At 50.6% G+C, this 15,268-nt stretch overlaps 1 protein-coding gene across 1 annotated transcript; it reads left to right on the forward strand.

Moving 5' to 3' along the window:
• Nucleotides 1-11,195: 11,195 nt before the first annotated feature.
• On the forward strand, nucleotides 11,196-13,201 carry NPW (neuropeptide W; the record flags this gene model as incomplete). Its single annotated transcript, XM_080354079.1, is given in 4 exon segments — nucleotides 11,196-11,396; nucleotides 11,399-11,576; nucleotides 11,579-11,586; nucleotides 13,166-13,201. Coding segments are annotated over 4 exon segments (423 nt in total).
• Nucleotides 13,202-15,268: the final 2,067 nt, after the last annotated feature.

Consider the following 15,268-nt stretch of genomic DNA (forward strand, 5'->3'; position numbering starts at 1 on the left):
GATGATCCCTGAGGTCCCTTCTAACTTGGGATCCCATGATTCTGTAACCTGGGGTTTGCCAGGATGGATGGGTCAGACCTGCAGCTCTGCTGATTTTATAACATAGGCATCGGGTAGCCTGTGTACACTATGTACAATTGGAAAAACAAAACAAAATAAACTGTTAAAAAGTGTAATTGAAACACGGTGGCAAAGAGGGTGTTGCATCCATTAGGACAGTGCCACAAATTGGCTCTGTTAGTGTCAGTGTGTGAAGAGCTCAGACCCTCAGAGAAATCTCGGTGTGTGCTCCAGGTCTTGATTCACACGTTCGGTATCTGAGCGTGTGCCGGCTGCCCGGGCTTTCTGAGCGAGTTACGATGAACTAGAGTTCATCATCCGTATATCTGGTCGGCTGGTAAAGAAATGGATCCTCCCGCACTTGCTTTGAGTTCTGATTATGTGTTTTGAAAGTCTGTGTGTCTTGGTGCTCAGAGATGAGAATTGCAGCATCTCAAACAGAAGAGGGTGCTCCAGGAGCACCGAGAAGAGCATTGAAGGGCCCCTGCAGCCACATCACTCTGGAAATAAAGTAAAAAAGCAGAAAAGCTTGTTCGGGAACAGAACAGAGGAAGGAGAGACTGAAACATTTTTTCAAAGTTTAGGATCTCCCACTATTTTTTTTCTCCTAGATTCCCACTAAATGACCAATGTAGGGTCACTTTCCACATGTGAAAAGTCAGAGCAGATCCCTGTCAAACACAGAACTTGTATTTCTACATCTACCCAAACAGTCTTGAGAAGCCCCAACATGTTGGCGTGAGGTGCTCGTTCTGCCACATCACTGGATGTGTCACCAGATGAGCAGGACGTCACTCCGATTAGCAAACATTCCTGGAGTCCTGTCCCCTGAGTCACAGGCTGCCGCCTGTCCCAGAAATGACAGAATGGCTCCCTTTTCCATGGGTGTCTCCTGTGATCCGCAGAGCCGGAATTAGAGGATGATCAAAGAATGAACCCAGGACACATCACACCTCGGGGAAGCAGGTCAGTGCTCAGGTTACTCATCAGCATAATATGGTAACCCTTAAAGACAGAACATCTCCAAATAAACTACATTTCCTAGGAAGGAAAATAGAGACAAATAACGTTAAATTCCACATTAAAATGTAAGGTAAATTCCACATGAAAATGTAAGGTAGATTCCTTCCTTTCTACTTGTGGAGAATAGGCATGAGCAGCATTCTTATCATTCAGATCTGCTTGCTTTCCGTTGAATTCCTTATCATTTGAGTTAAGATGCTTTTCATTTTCTTTGAGGCATAAATGAGCATTTTAGGACAAAGGAGCTTATAAACCAAAGTGAGTTCATTAAAATGGATCATGATTTTATCTGGCCCAACGCCAGCATCATTTAACAACATCTGGGCTGTAAAATAAATTAAGTAATAGGTTTGATGGGTGTTTTGGAAAACAGATAAATGAAGTATTTCAGCATTTTGGATCAGGTAATATTTACTTTCTCATGAAGAGACCCATTTATGGCACTAGAGAGCAGAGTGGATAACACGCGTCTTTCTGGTAATCACCACCAAAGTGTGTTTGGGTGGAGCTGGATTCAGTCGGTAGGAATGACTGAGGCTGTTGGCTGTAATTACTTCAGGAAATGTTCTCCCCCCGAATTAATGATACTGTTGAAAATGTTTTTGTGTCAAAACCACATCACACAATTTTGGAGAGCAATTAGCACGAAATGAGCTGGAGGCTGCTGGCACTGATGGGCTGTCTTGAGTGTCACTCGGCTGTGAAATTACGCAAGTCCCCCCGCGCCATGGTCAAGCATCGGATCATAAATACACCTGCATAATTAGGCTAAAAAGTGACATTACTCATCAGGAGGAACATGGTGACAAAGTGACTGGGCAGAACCAGAGTTTGTACTGTCCAGATTTCAGGGTGGGGGTGGGAGCTGGTCGGTGACGCTGCTGCGGACCTGAGTCTGCAGAGCACGCTGGTCCCAACCTGTTTGTCCCACCGGTGCCGTGTGGGATGCTCCTGGTGGAAGGAAACATTTCTGGTGGAAGGAAGCACTCCTGGTGGAAGTGTTCCTGGTGAAGGAAATCTTTCCTGGTGGAAGGAGTAATTTCTGCTGGAAGGAATCAGCCCTGACTCCTTCCCGGGGTGCTGCAGATGGGCAGCAGGGCTGGTAACGCATCAGCTGGAGCATTTTCTGCTTCTCGGCTAATATTTAGTGTCTGAAGGGGAAACCATTGAAGGTTTCTCATCCTTCTGTGGTGCAGCTGATCTTCCGTCAGCAGGGAAAGCTCATGCCTGTCAGATTTCTCACTCTCAGTTTTGAACTAGATGCAGGAAGTTTATTTGGAACAAAGAGCAGGTGGTGTTATTGATCCTTCCAGCACAGGCTGGAAGGCTTGATCCAGCCCTGTCGTCTAAGAGGAACCTTATGGTGACCCAAAGCAACTCAGACAGGACAAGGGCTGATGGCCTTGGGCTGAAACAGGGGAGATTTAGATGAGATACAAGGAAGAAATTCTTCCCCTGAGGATGGTGAGAGCCTGGCCCAGGCTGCCCAGAGAGGTGGTGGGTGAACCATCCCTGGAGACATCCCAGGCCAGGCTGGACGGGGCTCTGAGCAACCTGAGCTGGTGAAGATGTCCCTGCTCATGGCAGGGGTGGCACTGGGGGAGCTGGGAAGGTCTCTTCAACCCGAACTATTGTGATTTTATGAAATGTTGAGTTTCTGTAACTCCTGCCTCTCACTCCAGGTCTGAGCCATCCTGCAAACTTCTCTGTCTGTCCCGCGGCTCATCTAGCCCTGCCCCAGCTCTTCACACAGGTGTGAACGTCAGAAAAACACACCCGTGCCATTTCAATTTCATCGCACAAGATTCTACTGCCTTCGTGATGGCTGCACCGTCAGCAACAGAGCAAAGAATTGCTCAAAAGCTGATATTCAAACTTTGCTCCAAAGCCTGTTTTCAACTCGGCATCGTTCTGAAAAATCATCCTGCTGGTGTATGTGAGTCATGGGCTTAGATTAATTTATTTTGTGATGTAAAGAGGTTTTTGTAATACTCTTTCAATGGATTGAATCATTCTTCGCTGATGACTTTAGGATGCTGTTTTATTTCTCTAGTGATTGCAAATGGAAACTGGATCTTAGCACTGTGACCCCACAACATAAAGAAATATAGTAATATATACCTAACTATGCTCCAGCATGTGCTGTAACTATTATGGCTGGTACTTATTATATTTCTGTGTGTTATTGAACAGGAAATGTTTGATTCCCAAGATAAGGGGTTAATATTGATGCTGGGATAGTTAATTTCTGTGTTTACTTGCTAAATATCACATGTAACATCAGAAGAAAATTGAACTTTTCAAGTCATTTAATCAGCAATAAATATACTTTGGAATAATTGATAACTCTGCAGATGAGCACCACAAATCCATGTTACTCAGAAGAGCAACAGATCAAATATTTATTGTTCAGCACTAAAATATTGTCGAAGTGTAGAGCTAAAGGTTATGCCTTAGATTAATTTCATATTCACAGCTTGACGCAGATGCGGTTCATTTGCAGCAAAGATACTTAGTGTGTAATAATGAAATTTGCTTTCATTTGACAAAGTTTCTGCTAAAAGTGATAGTTTTCTGAGGGCTTCTTTTTTAAAATTACTTTTAATAAGCCTCAGACAGCTGCTGATTAGTGGTGGCTTTGCACAGATATGGGGTTTTTCACCCTACAAGGTTTTGGATCAAATACACCCCCAGCCGTTTCTGTGGGACTGATGGGAAGTCGGTCTGTTATTTTCCTGCATTTAAGAAATACCCCAGTCTGTGATTACTAATCACATCTGTTGCCCACCTTCTTTTTTTAACCAAAGCGTGGTTTTCTGTTTAAAAATCCAGTTGTAGAGAGGCATCCGCATACCACAGTCCTTTCATTGGCCAACAGGCACAACTTCAGATTCGATGAGGGAATTTTCCTCCAAGATCTTTATTTGTGAAAAGACATGATTTGGTGATACAAGCTGTTCTGAAAAGTAGTGATTCCTTAAAGAGGGGGAGGATGAACAGGGAGGAGAAGGATCCTTTAAAGAGAGACACATGCTGGGAAGCAGAGTTGTATTTCAAGGCATTTAAACATTAGTCGAGTGATAAGAGTTTTCTTTAGCAACAGCTTGTTGGAGGATGAGAGCAGGGTAAGTGCAGCTAAAGAAAATATAGCACAGAGATGGGAATTCAAAGGAACAGCGGGGGGAAGAAGCGGCATTAGGCTTTCAAGATGAAGAACAAGCGTGCGAATTCCCAGAACAGGATGAGGACCCGAAGAGAGCCCCGCTTCCAAATAGTGTTACGGGAGCTCACGGCGGTGGACGGAAGCGACGCAGTTTGGCAGCGAGAGCTCCCCAGCTGCCCCTGTTTTGGGAAGTTGATCACCAGGTTCTACCGGGTGATCTGGGTGTGTTTTTCAAATGCACAGAGACGTTTTCATCTCTGTTTTTATATTCAGCAATGCAAAGGCTCAGAAAGTTGGAGAGGACAGAGCGCAAATAACTGATAACTCAGGAGTGCAGCTCAGAGCTCCCGGCTCCCCATTTGGGCCAGCCTGACCACTCTGCTCCAAATAACGTGGATTGTTTGGTCAGCAGGTAGATTTTGCGGGGGTGTCAGTCTCACACCTCCAGCAGCTGCACAAACAGCAGTGAGAATTGCGTGTGCTCAGTATGTGACATTGGGCTCCTTGTTGTAGCGTTGTGCTACGTGCAACTGGGTTGTAGCATATCTAATTCTAGTTGTAGAGCTGGTCCAGGAGCAGGGCTGCTAATGCACCTCCTTTCTGATATCTCAGAGGGTTTTACAAATACAGCTCTTCAACTGGCAAAGCAAAACACACTCCACCTGTGTAAATTTGCTTGAAGACAAATTTTCTTATCTACATGCCTTAGAGCCCTCTACTCCAATTATCTTACATGCATATAATTGTGTGTACAATATAGCCTCACCTAATTAAATTTCGAGAAAATAGGAGAACACTTAGGGGTTGCGTGGGATTTGATGAAGAGATCTCAGAGCTGTCAAAGGAAAGATTCATCTCACAACTCTTCCTCCTTACAGTAAACACACTCCAGAGCGGAGCCAAATATACCCAGCACTTCACACATCTGGGTATTAGCTCGCTTTCATTATTGTAAATTATTTCCAGGAGAAAGACTGAATCATGGACTGGAGGGGGCTGAGGAATCTGCTTGCGTTAGAGACAAACCTTTGATGGTGCCTTTTTCCTTGCTCTTTTACCAGCACTTCAGATTTTTGTCTTTACTGCTGCGTTGCTGCTTTTCTAAGGCATCGCGTCATGCCACATCCTCGTGATTTTTTCATCATGATTTGGTGTTATGTTATGTCATGTCCAGGTCACTCTACGATGATATTACTTCAGCCCTTGAGATGTTTAGAGATTCTCTTAATAATCCTGCCCGCTGCAGCTGTTAGAGGCAAAAGAGGCAAAACCCAGGGCTGGCCGATGTGATGGTTTCTGACAGTTCAGCCTTTCACCCAAGTGGCCCCATTAGATTCAGGTTCCCGAGGCGATGAGTCATGTAAGAAGTGGAGGATGGTGCCCGTGCCCTGTGAGATGTTGGGCTGCTTCATTAAGCGTGGACGGGCCAGGACTGATTAGCGGAGTTGTAGGTGGTGCAAGGACCAGCCTCTGCACCTCGGCTCTGCTCTGGTCTTCAATCAGGGATTCAGTTATTCCCTCTCCATATCTTAGTTTTAAGCAGACATAATTCCACTGACTCAGCTGGGTGCGATGGGGCTTAATTATTGTCTATAAAGGGCTTTGAAACTCTAAATGATGGATGCCTCGGGAGTGTGTGTGATTATGAAGCTGGATGCTGCGCTGTGAGCTCGGCTGCGGAATTCAAGTGAACAAACAAGTTCATTTGGCTTGGAGCAGCAAAACTCCGCAAAAGTATCACAAGTCTGTGGGGCATTTTTTTTTTATAACTTAGAGCTAATGGAGCCATTGTTTCATGTAAAGGTTTCTACCGCACTCTCTGTATCGTGTATGACATTTACAGTACTCTTTGTTCCATTAGCAAAGTAATTTGAGATAGTTTATTGTCCTTTGGAGACTTTACTGCTCGCTGTTTAACTTCCATGTGACTGGACCTTGGAAAAAAATCTCTTAAAATAGTACACGCATCTAAAAATAGTGAGGAATTAGTTATTTCTTAGGAGAAAAATAATTAATTTAGTGCACTTTAATAAGAAGATCTGCAATATTTGGAAACACCACTTATTGTTTCTTCTTTCTCTTCAGAGCCACCAAAACATGCAGCAGCTCTGTCGTGGAGTCAAGGTGCGTCTTGCCTCACAGTTTGAAACCGTAATTTGTTTGTATCAGCTACAGTTCCTTTATTTCAGAGGAACAAAGAAATAGCATTTAATCAGCATGTTCTGAATCACTGGTGAAAGGAATCGCTCCATAATCTGAATTTATTACACGAGGACACACTCTAGGTGCAAGAAAATGGCAAAGGTTGTTATTGCTGGGAGTATCTGCCCAGGGTGCTGTCACCGCGGCACCCGAGGGACCAAACCTGCCCTGCTTGCCGAGCGGCTCACCCCCCGTTCTGAGCACAAACGGCTCGTTCTGATTCACCGGAGCGCGGCAGGGGCTGGCTGGTGGGAAGCAGCAGGCTTTGCTGAGCCACACGGGTGGGAATATTTTTTGTCTTGCCATTAAGACTTCACTCGCTCCCGGGTTGAAGTAACACAAGAGGCAGCAGGGATGTGAATGTGGGAAAGTAGGTAAAGGGTGAACTGCAGAAATTTGGTGGAGATGGAGCAGCGGGGACCCAGACCACCGGTCCCCTGGGCAGCCAGGCAGGGAGTTTCTCATGTTCACCTTTTCCAATGGAATCTTTTCTACAGATCGCTCAGATGCTGAGCTCTGAATCCCATCCAAAAGACAACTGCCTGCAGAAGCCCGTGGCTTTGCACCAGCTCAAGATGAGCCCAGTGCTGCCCAGTAGGCAATGGGCAGCAAAACTCACCCTTGCTGCAACCTTTGATTTCAGCTCCTTTGCCATTTTTGTGCCTCCAGCTGATTTAATGGTGGTGAAACCTCTTTTGGCTGTTTTGTGCCTGTCTCTCTGAGGCAAACCTGCACCCTGTGGGAAGGCAGAGCCAGGCAGAGTGTCTCGGTGAAGGAGCTCGGAGCACGAGGCTCCAGTACTTGGCCAGACCTGCTGTTCGCTTGTGTGGTCTTTGCCAACTCACTTGAACACTCTAGGCCCCAATTTCCCAACCTGAAAAATAAGATGATCACAATTAACGAAGGTGGCATGAGTTTGCAGAGTGCAGTGCAGCCAGGGGAGGAGGTAGGCTCTGTACCTGAGTGCGTGAGACTCCTTGTCTGAAACCAGGTTGCCTCCATCCTCTCATCACACACCCACAGAGAGATGCTCCAGAGACCAAATGGCCAAAAAGTGTCATGTACAGAATGAGCATTAATGCCTGAGCGTGCAGAGAGCCCATCACAGGGCCGACCTCTGCAATTGCTTTGTTTCCATGCTTGGCTGAGTCGCTAACCTTCCAATAAACACCAGAGTCATTATAATAAAAATGTGGAAAATGCTATCATTAAACCACACCAGTTTATTTTTCAAGTGCCTCTTTCTGGGACATCAAATTCATTTAGATCATTCTCAAAAGCCACAAATCCCGAATGGCTGCAGTAATGTGTCTGGTGGGAGCTGAGAGCACAACAGGCATTAAATCGGGTAGAGAGTCAGGGCTCCAAGAGAGCTCGGCTGGCTTTATTGCGGGGGTTTAAGATGTGATGCCTCTGGCTGCTCACCCTCTTCACCTGCCCCACTTTTAGGGGCAGTTTTTCAGACTGAAACCCCAGTTCCTGCTCTTTTATCTCAACTTCCAGCTGTGGTGGAGATGCTGGTCCAGCAGAGATGAAGGAGGGATGTCCCAGAGAGCCTGAGCATCCAGGGAGATGGGAACCAGGACCCTTCCAACAGCAGAGTCTTCCCCTTACAAAAAGATTAATTTTGTTCCAAAATAAAAGAAAAAACCTTAAATCCTTTCAGCACCAGAGCCATATGGTGAGATCCCTCTCCCCTTTACCTTGACAGTTGTGGAATAACATTGTTAAAGGTGCATCCAAACACTAGGGTAGCTGAGCAAAGTCTCGGCTCAATGTCTGTATAGGTGGTAAATGTGACACTGGAGCTAATAATTGTGTTTGTTGAGTGGAAACATTAAAGTGGGGTTTTCAAAAGGGCCCCTGCTTGGGTGAACCCAAGCACCTACACTTTATAGAAGTGACCTGAAAAGCTGAAATCTTAATCTCACCAGAGTCTGTAGAAAACTTCCAGAAGAGCCAGGATTTGTTCAAAAGCTTTTTATCTACTGAGAAGAACCAGAATTTTGTTCCTCTGGGGGAGTTCCTGGCACAGAGACCCCCCGGAGCAGCACGGTAGGATGTATCTGCTGACGTGCTGTGATATTTGTGGGAGCGTCAGTTTCTGCAAGGCGAATATGAAACCTAAAATTATATTTTAGACACTTAGAATATATATAGAAGACAAATTGCATGTCAGCTGTTTCATTCGAAAGATATTTAAAAATACTTGGGAGAGGAAATGTGCACTCTGCTCGAGATCCGGAGCCCGACTGCAGCAGCCTGAAGGATCTCAGTGCCTCGCAGACACAACAGGCTGGAATATTCAATGCACCGGGAGGAAAGAGTTCAGTTCAGTTCCCGAAGAGTTTATCAGCGTGACAAGTTATTCAAGTCATGCCAAAAATACCCTTCAAAGACACTTGAGGCAGATCTCTAGGAATGAGAAAATGTTCTACTCCTGGGTGGGAAGGCTGAGCCCACGTTGGTGTGTTCTGCAGCAAAACAGAAGCTGCTCAAACCACCCGTTTGCTGGGGAATGGGGCAGAGGTGGGAACAAGCCTCTGCCTTTTCCAGACTGAGAATTGGGTCATTCTGAACTGTTCTATCTCTCTCGAGGGGAGGAGGAAGTGTAATGGCTTTTTATCGATGGAATAAACGTGAGAGCGTGTGTCCCATTGTGAGCGGGGGCTCAGTGAGCAGCGAGGGATGCGATGTGATTGTGCACTGTACTGCTGTAATTCATTAATGGCTCTGTTAAAGTGGTGAGGCGTTCAGAATGTCCTGAGCACTCAAGGGGGGACAGATATAGCCTGTCCGTCAGGGACCTGCTCGGTGGGAGATGGGAGCCTGGCTTCATCCTTACTGGAAGCCTGGCTGCTTCCAAGAAGTTGGGCCGTGGGTGAGTTGGACTCCCTAGGGTCTGGTTCATTAACAGAAACAATTCATGCTCTGCACAGATGTAACTTCCAGCACTTCACTCGAAAAGGCTGGAACCCTTTCTTACCAACTGGCAATTTCACTTCCTCTCAGCCTTCCCAGAAGAGGCAAATCATGAGGCTCTGCACCGACCATCTCTACACCTCCCCGTGTCTTATTGCTGCTTTGTACCTTTCTTTCTCCTCCTCCGCCCCCAGCTCCAACCCCTGCCCAAGGGGCTTGTTCTGCAGGCAGAGGTTGTTGCTTGGCCGATGAGCAGAACCTGCTCCCACATGCCAAGTGTCCCCAACATGGGTCTGTCTCCTGCTCGAACATGCAAACACGGCCCTGTGCCCAAGCAGAGGGTCACGAAACACCGACATGTGCAAGCTGGGCTGATGGAGAAAGTTCCACTGCTGGGAACTTGTGCTGGGTGTGAGGAGCTGGGGGTGGATGGATGCTGGTAAAGAGCCAGGGAGCCTGATGGGTGGCAGCAGGCTGGCCAGATTCCTTGGGAGCATGGGAAAATAATATCACCAAGGAGAAATGGGCACACAGGAGCATGAGAGATGCTGAGAATAAAATTAATCAAGTTACTGTGTGGCCTGAAAAAAATAAGAAATTATTTAGTCATAGCTCAGTGTATAAATCTAAGAACTTGGCTAATAAACAAGAGGAACTGGAACTGCTCCCTGGTGAGCATAAATTTGACCTGCCTGGTTTTATTAAGGAATCTCGGGAGGAAAGTCACCTGAGTGGAGTGGCAAAATTAATGGTAATATCCTCTTCAAGAAGAACTGGGCTTGGTGTCTCATCTCTTCCCATCGCTTTGCATCTCTTAAGGAGTTGGGATGTTCCCCTGCACCGCGGCAAGTTCATGGGCACCAAGACCCCCGAAACGCAGGTGAGATATTAGTGTGAGCTGAGTGAGGTGGGATGAAATCCAGGTCTCACCACTTTGTGGGCGCTATGAAGGTGCAGAGGATCCAGTTGAGCTCTGCACATTCCCTGGACGTGAGGGCCCCTGCCCGCCCCTGCGCAGAGGCAGAGAACAAAACCAGGGCCTCAGGCCACATCACACACCTCCGTCTGCTACCCCACTTGGGATGAATTTTGCTGAAAATCACTGCAATTTCTTCTTACTTATGATTCCTCCAGGGCGTGTTCCTGTGCCTTGCAGTCGGTTCCACTCTAGGCAGTGAGACTGGGGGTCATACCTGAAGGACTAGGGGGTGCAGGTCCCCTCTGAAGGTTGTCACTCGCAGACAGTTTATAACATCTCTTCCTCCAGCAGTAAATCCTGTGGCTGTCGAGCAGGTCTGAGGGGCTGGGGAGGATGCTGGGCTGTGGGGAGGTTTGTGGGGCTGCAGGGGATGCTCAGGACCATGGGAGAGATACTCGGGGCTGCAAAGGGGACCACAGGGAGGTTGCTTGGGTCGTGAAGACATTGCTCAGGGTAGCAAAGAGGATGCTCGGGGCGGCAAGGGGGATGCTCAAGGATGGGAGGGATGCTCAGGGCGATAAAGGGGATGCTCGGGGTGCTCGGGGCGGTGGGGAGGATGCCGGCATCCCGGGGGGAGGTTGCAGGAGGAGGTTGCAGGGGGAGGGCGGGGGGACTGCTGGAGGCGGCAGGTAGGAGGTGCGGGGGGCCGGGGCTGGCAGCGGGGCGGCCGGGGGCTGCCGGGGCGGAGCCGCGGGGTGCCCCTCCCGACGGCCGTATAAACCGGCGGGGCGCGGGCGCGGGGCAGCCTTCGCCGGGGCGCCCGTGGCCGGGCTGCACCCCTGCCCGCACCCTGCCCGCACCCTGCCCGCACCCTGCCCGCACCCTGCCCGCCCGCAGCCCGACGCGATGGCGAGGGGGCAGCTGTCGGGGGGCGCCTGGGGCGCCCTGATGCTGCTGGGGTTGATGCTGCCGGCGGCCCCGGCGGGCGCCTGGTACAAGCACGTCGCCAGCCCCCGGTACCACACGGTGGGACGCGCCTCGGGGCTGCTCATGGGCGTCCGCCGCTCCCCCTACCTCTGGCGCCGGGAGCTGCCGGCCGAGCCCCCGCGCCGCCCCGGGGAGCCTCGCCCGCCGCCGCCCCGCCGCCCCCGGGCCGCCCCGCCGCGCAGAGCCCCCCACCTACCCCGCCGCCGCCGCCGCCCGCCCGCCTCCTGCAGCGCCTGCTCCGGCGGGGATGGGGCTGGGGCGGCCCCCGCCCGGCCCCTGCCCGGCCCCCGCCCGGCCCCGCGGAGCTCAGGTAACCCCGAGGGGCGGGCGGGGGCGGTGGAGCCCGGGGGTGTCACTGGAGGTGTCGCCGGGGCCGGGGGCCGCGGTGTCTACACAGCGCCCCAGGATGTTTGAGGGGTGTCAGCTGTGCCTGAGGTGCAGGGGTTCTGCTGCAGTCTCTCTGTGAACCCTGGGGTGCTGGGGGGTTCACCAGGTAACTGGGGGTGCACGGAGCTTCGAAGGGGGTTCACTAGGTAACTTGGGTGCACAGAGCCTTAAGGGGGCTTCACCAGGTAACGGGGGTGCATGGAGCCTTGAGGGGGTTTCATCAGGTAACTGGGGGTGCGCGGAGCCTTGGAGGGGGTTCACCAGGTAACTGGGCATGCACAGAGCCTCGGAGGGTTTCACCAGGTAACTAGAGTGCACAGAGCATCGGAGGGGGTTCATCAGGTAACCGGGGGTATATGGAGCCTTGCCGGGGTTTCACCAGGGTGCATGGAGCCTTGCTGCGGTTTCTCATACCTCAGGCACTGGGCTTTCGGGGTGCCCACGCAGAGGGCTAGGCTGCCCCATGGCATCACCCAGATGTGGGGAGCTGCCGCTCGACACCTGCACCATCTCCTGCACCCAGCCTGGTCTGGGCAGTGTGGGCATGTGGAGCGAGGGGAGCCCCAACCCTGCGGGACAGCCCGTGTCCCAAGGGGTTCACAGCCCTGTCCCTGCTGCGTGAGTGCGACTGCACGAGTTGAGCATCTGCCACATTTTTAAACTTGAACCACAAGGTTTGTTGCACCCTGCAAAGCAGAACGGGAGGAGGGGGCAGTGGTTCCTCCTCCCCATGGGACGTGTTTAGGGGAGCTGCACTTTTGTCTTCTGGGCAGAACAAAGGAGATGGATGATTCTGTGCTCTCCATTTGGGGTATCACAACCTGCACCTGTGGGACTGAGGTGCTGGTGCCGGAGGGGTGGCCATGGGGCGCCCCCCGGCCTGGCCCCGCGCGGGACCCCCCTCCCTGGCCCGCCGGGCTCAGCCAGGCTGCGTGGGACTGGCTCGGGGCTGCTTCCAGACCTTGCATTTCTTTCCTCTTATGTAAAGCTGGAGCCAACATCCAGCTGAAATCCACGGGGGCTTTAGGCTGTTGGATCAGGCCCTGAAACATGTAGCTGTATTCCTCGCCCATTTTATTTTCCGGAGGAAATCTTTTTTGGAAAGCCCAGACAGGTCAGCTCAGCCCTGTCCCGTTATCTCCCGCAGCCTGGCTGTGCACGGGCAGAGCAGTCCTGGTACCGCACTGGGGGCTCTGCACCTGCAGGCCTGTGTGCATCCCTCTGATTTTACAGCCAGATTTCCACAGAAACCTCGCAGCAGGTCCAAGCCTCGTATTTGGGTGTCTGCACAGGGCTGATCTGCCTGCACAGCAGCAGAAAGGGAGCCTGCAGTCCCCACTGGCTGGATCTGAGCCCATGGAGGGGAGTATCTCATGACTAGAGCGAGTGCAGCGGTGGAGGGAAATGTGGTTCCACACGGACGAGAGGTGGTGGCAGGACACGAGTGCAGCTGGATGCTCAGCTGAGGCTCCGAAACAACTCAACCCCTCTTTTCCTTTCAGCTTCTGCCGCTTGAAGACATGGCTCTGATCCGCTGAAGATGCCCACAGTGCCGGAGGAGCGTGGACTGCCCGAGGTGGAACCCGTTCACCCCAGCTGGCGAGGAAGAGTCTCAGCGGCAGATCTCCTGGTACTCTGACCTCTCTGAAACCATACAGACAATTGCATTCCAACAAATCTGATTTTTCATGGCCGCTGTCCAGACGCAGTGGTAAATTCATCTTGTTTTCAGGTCAATCTAGTGCTATAAACTTGGGGAGAAATAAACAGGGAAGATATTTATTTTTCTTTATTTTTTTTAGATTTCTGTACTAGCTTGTTTGCAATATGATACAAACATGTACTGTTTGCTTCCTAGGAACCTGCCCTCATTAAAATGAGAATCGATCAAAGGAAACTTTGGTTTAATTGTACTGTGCTTTTTTTTAATGCAAAACCTGGTACGGCTCTGCACGGGGCAGGCACTTCAGCGGTCGGGTAACTCCCAGATTTTTCTGACATGATTTAACTCCTTGACAGAGTTTCTTCTGCAGCTTTACAGTAAATCTCTTTTAGTGCCCGTCGGGAGCTGCTGCCAGGCTGAGTGTCAATTAAGATGACAAAGTTAGAAATCTTTCCTAGACTGGGCTGAGCAAAAGCTCTGCAAGTCCTCCCTGCTCTAGTTGTTTATTTGCCTGCTTAGAGCTTGATTTTACATATGTGTCTGCTGATTAAAATAAATGTTATTCCCCATTAAAACAGAGAGAAGCCCTGGGGCCAGGTGGGAGCACACAGTAAGGTGTGCCAGAGCGGATGGGGTCTTGCTCCAGAGAAAACTGAGGTTTGGTGGGGCTGAGTCCAGCTCCTGTGAATTGCTGAGCTCTTGCCTGCCAGTGCTGGCAGATTTTGCAGGAAATTTGGCAAAAAGAGCCATTTCCACCCCTCTCGCACGAACCGCCTGCTCCTGCCAAGCCCCTGTGGCCGGCCATGGAGCGGGGACAGCAGGGTTTGCACTGCCTTTGGTTCGGATCTGGAAGGAAAAACCCCTTGCAGTGCTTGTTGAGGGAAGCAAGCACACACCAGCCCTGCCCGCCGTGCTGCCCCTCGCACCGGGCGCTGCCGGCACCCTTTGCCGGCTCTCAGGGAGGATTTAGGGTGCTGTAACATGGGAAGAATGCTTCTCTCCCAGTTGGTTCTCAACCAGTTTCCCCTCCGTGTGTCCTCTCACTTCCCCTCCACGATTTTCCAATTTCTGCTCTTCGTTAGCACGGCGCAGGGCTGGGATGGGCTAAATGAGAGATGATTGCCAATAACCCATTAGGCAGCAGCCCTTGAAAAGGGCTGTACCTGTGAGGGTGCCAATCAGCCGAGGCAGATTGCCCTTCTTGATGGAGGTAAGTGATAAAACGAGGTAGAAAATGTACAGGTCAGCTTTGCCCAGGAGGATGCACAGAAAGGGGGATGCAGGGTGATGTGATGAGAGACATAGCTCGAGCGTGCGCTTCTGCCCTCGTCTGTTGGAAAGAAACACTTGGACATGCCAATTATGGTAGCGAGACACTTGGTTAACCACAAGCCCTTCACTTCTCACTTTGTAAAATAATTTCTCCTGTTGCTATTGAGAAGTGTGAGCTGATTATCCACTGGGGCCGTAAAATAATCTCCTCTGTGCTCCCAGCTCTCCAGAGAGGTCTGGATCTTCCCTGGGGGTCAACAAGCCCAATAAAGTGGAAGACAGCTTAAGAAGCTTTTAATTACACCTCCTGCCTCAGGGCAGGACCCAGCTATCCCTGATGGACATTAATCTCTTCTAAAAGACGAGTCCTGGGGGCGACGCCGCACTCCCCACGTTCTGCCTCTGTTCCCCTCATTTTGAGGGCTGTATGCCCGGACCATGGGGACCCCGCAACTCGGACCACACGGACCCCCTGTCCTGGCCTCGTGGATGAACCAAGAGGAAATGCGGCCCCGGGGATTCTCGGGGAGGACGCTGGGTCCCTGCCCACCATGGGGTGGGTTTGTGTCTGGGAGCAAAGCGGGGTGATAAAAGCTTTTGGGAGAAGCGTGGACAGGCCCAGGGCTACAGCAGCACATTGGCTTCTGGCCCCATTCAGGGTTCTGGTGCC

This window comes from Nesoenas mayeri (assembly GCF_963082525.1).
Source record: "Nesoenas mayeri genome assembly, chromosome: 15".
Taxonomy (NCBI): domain Eukaryota; kingdom Metazoa; phylum Chordata; class Aves; order Columbiformes; family Columbidae; genus Nesoenas; species Nesoenas mayeri.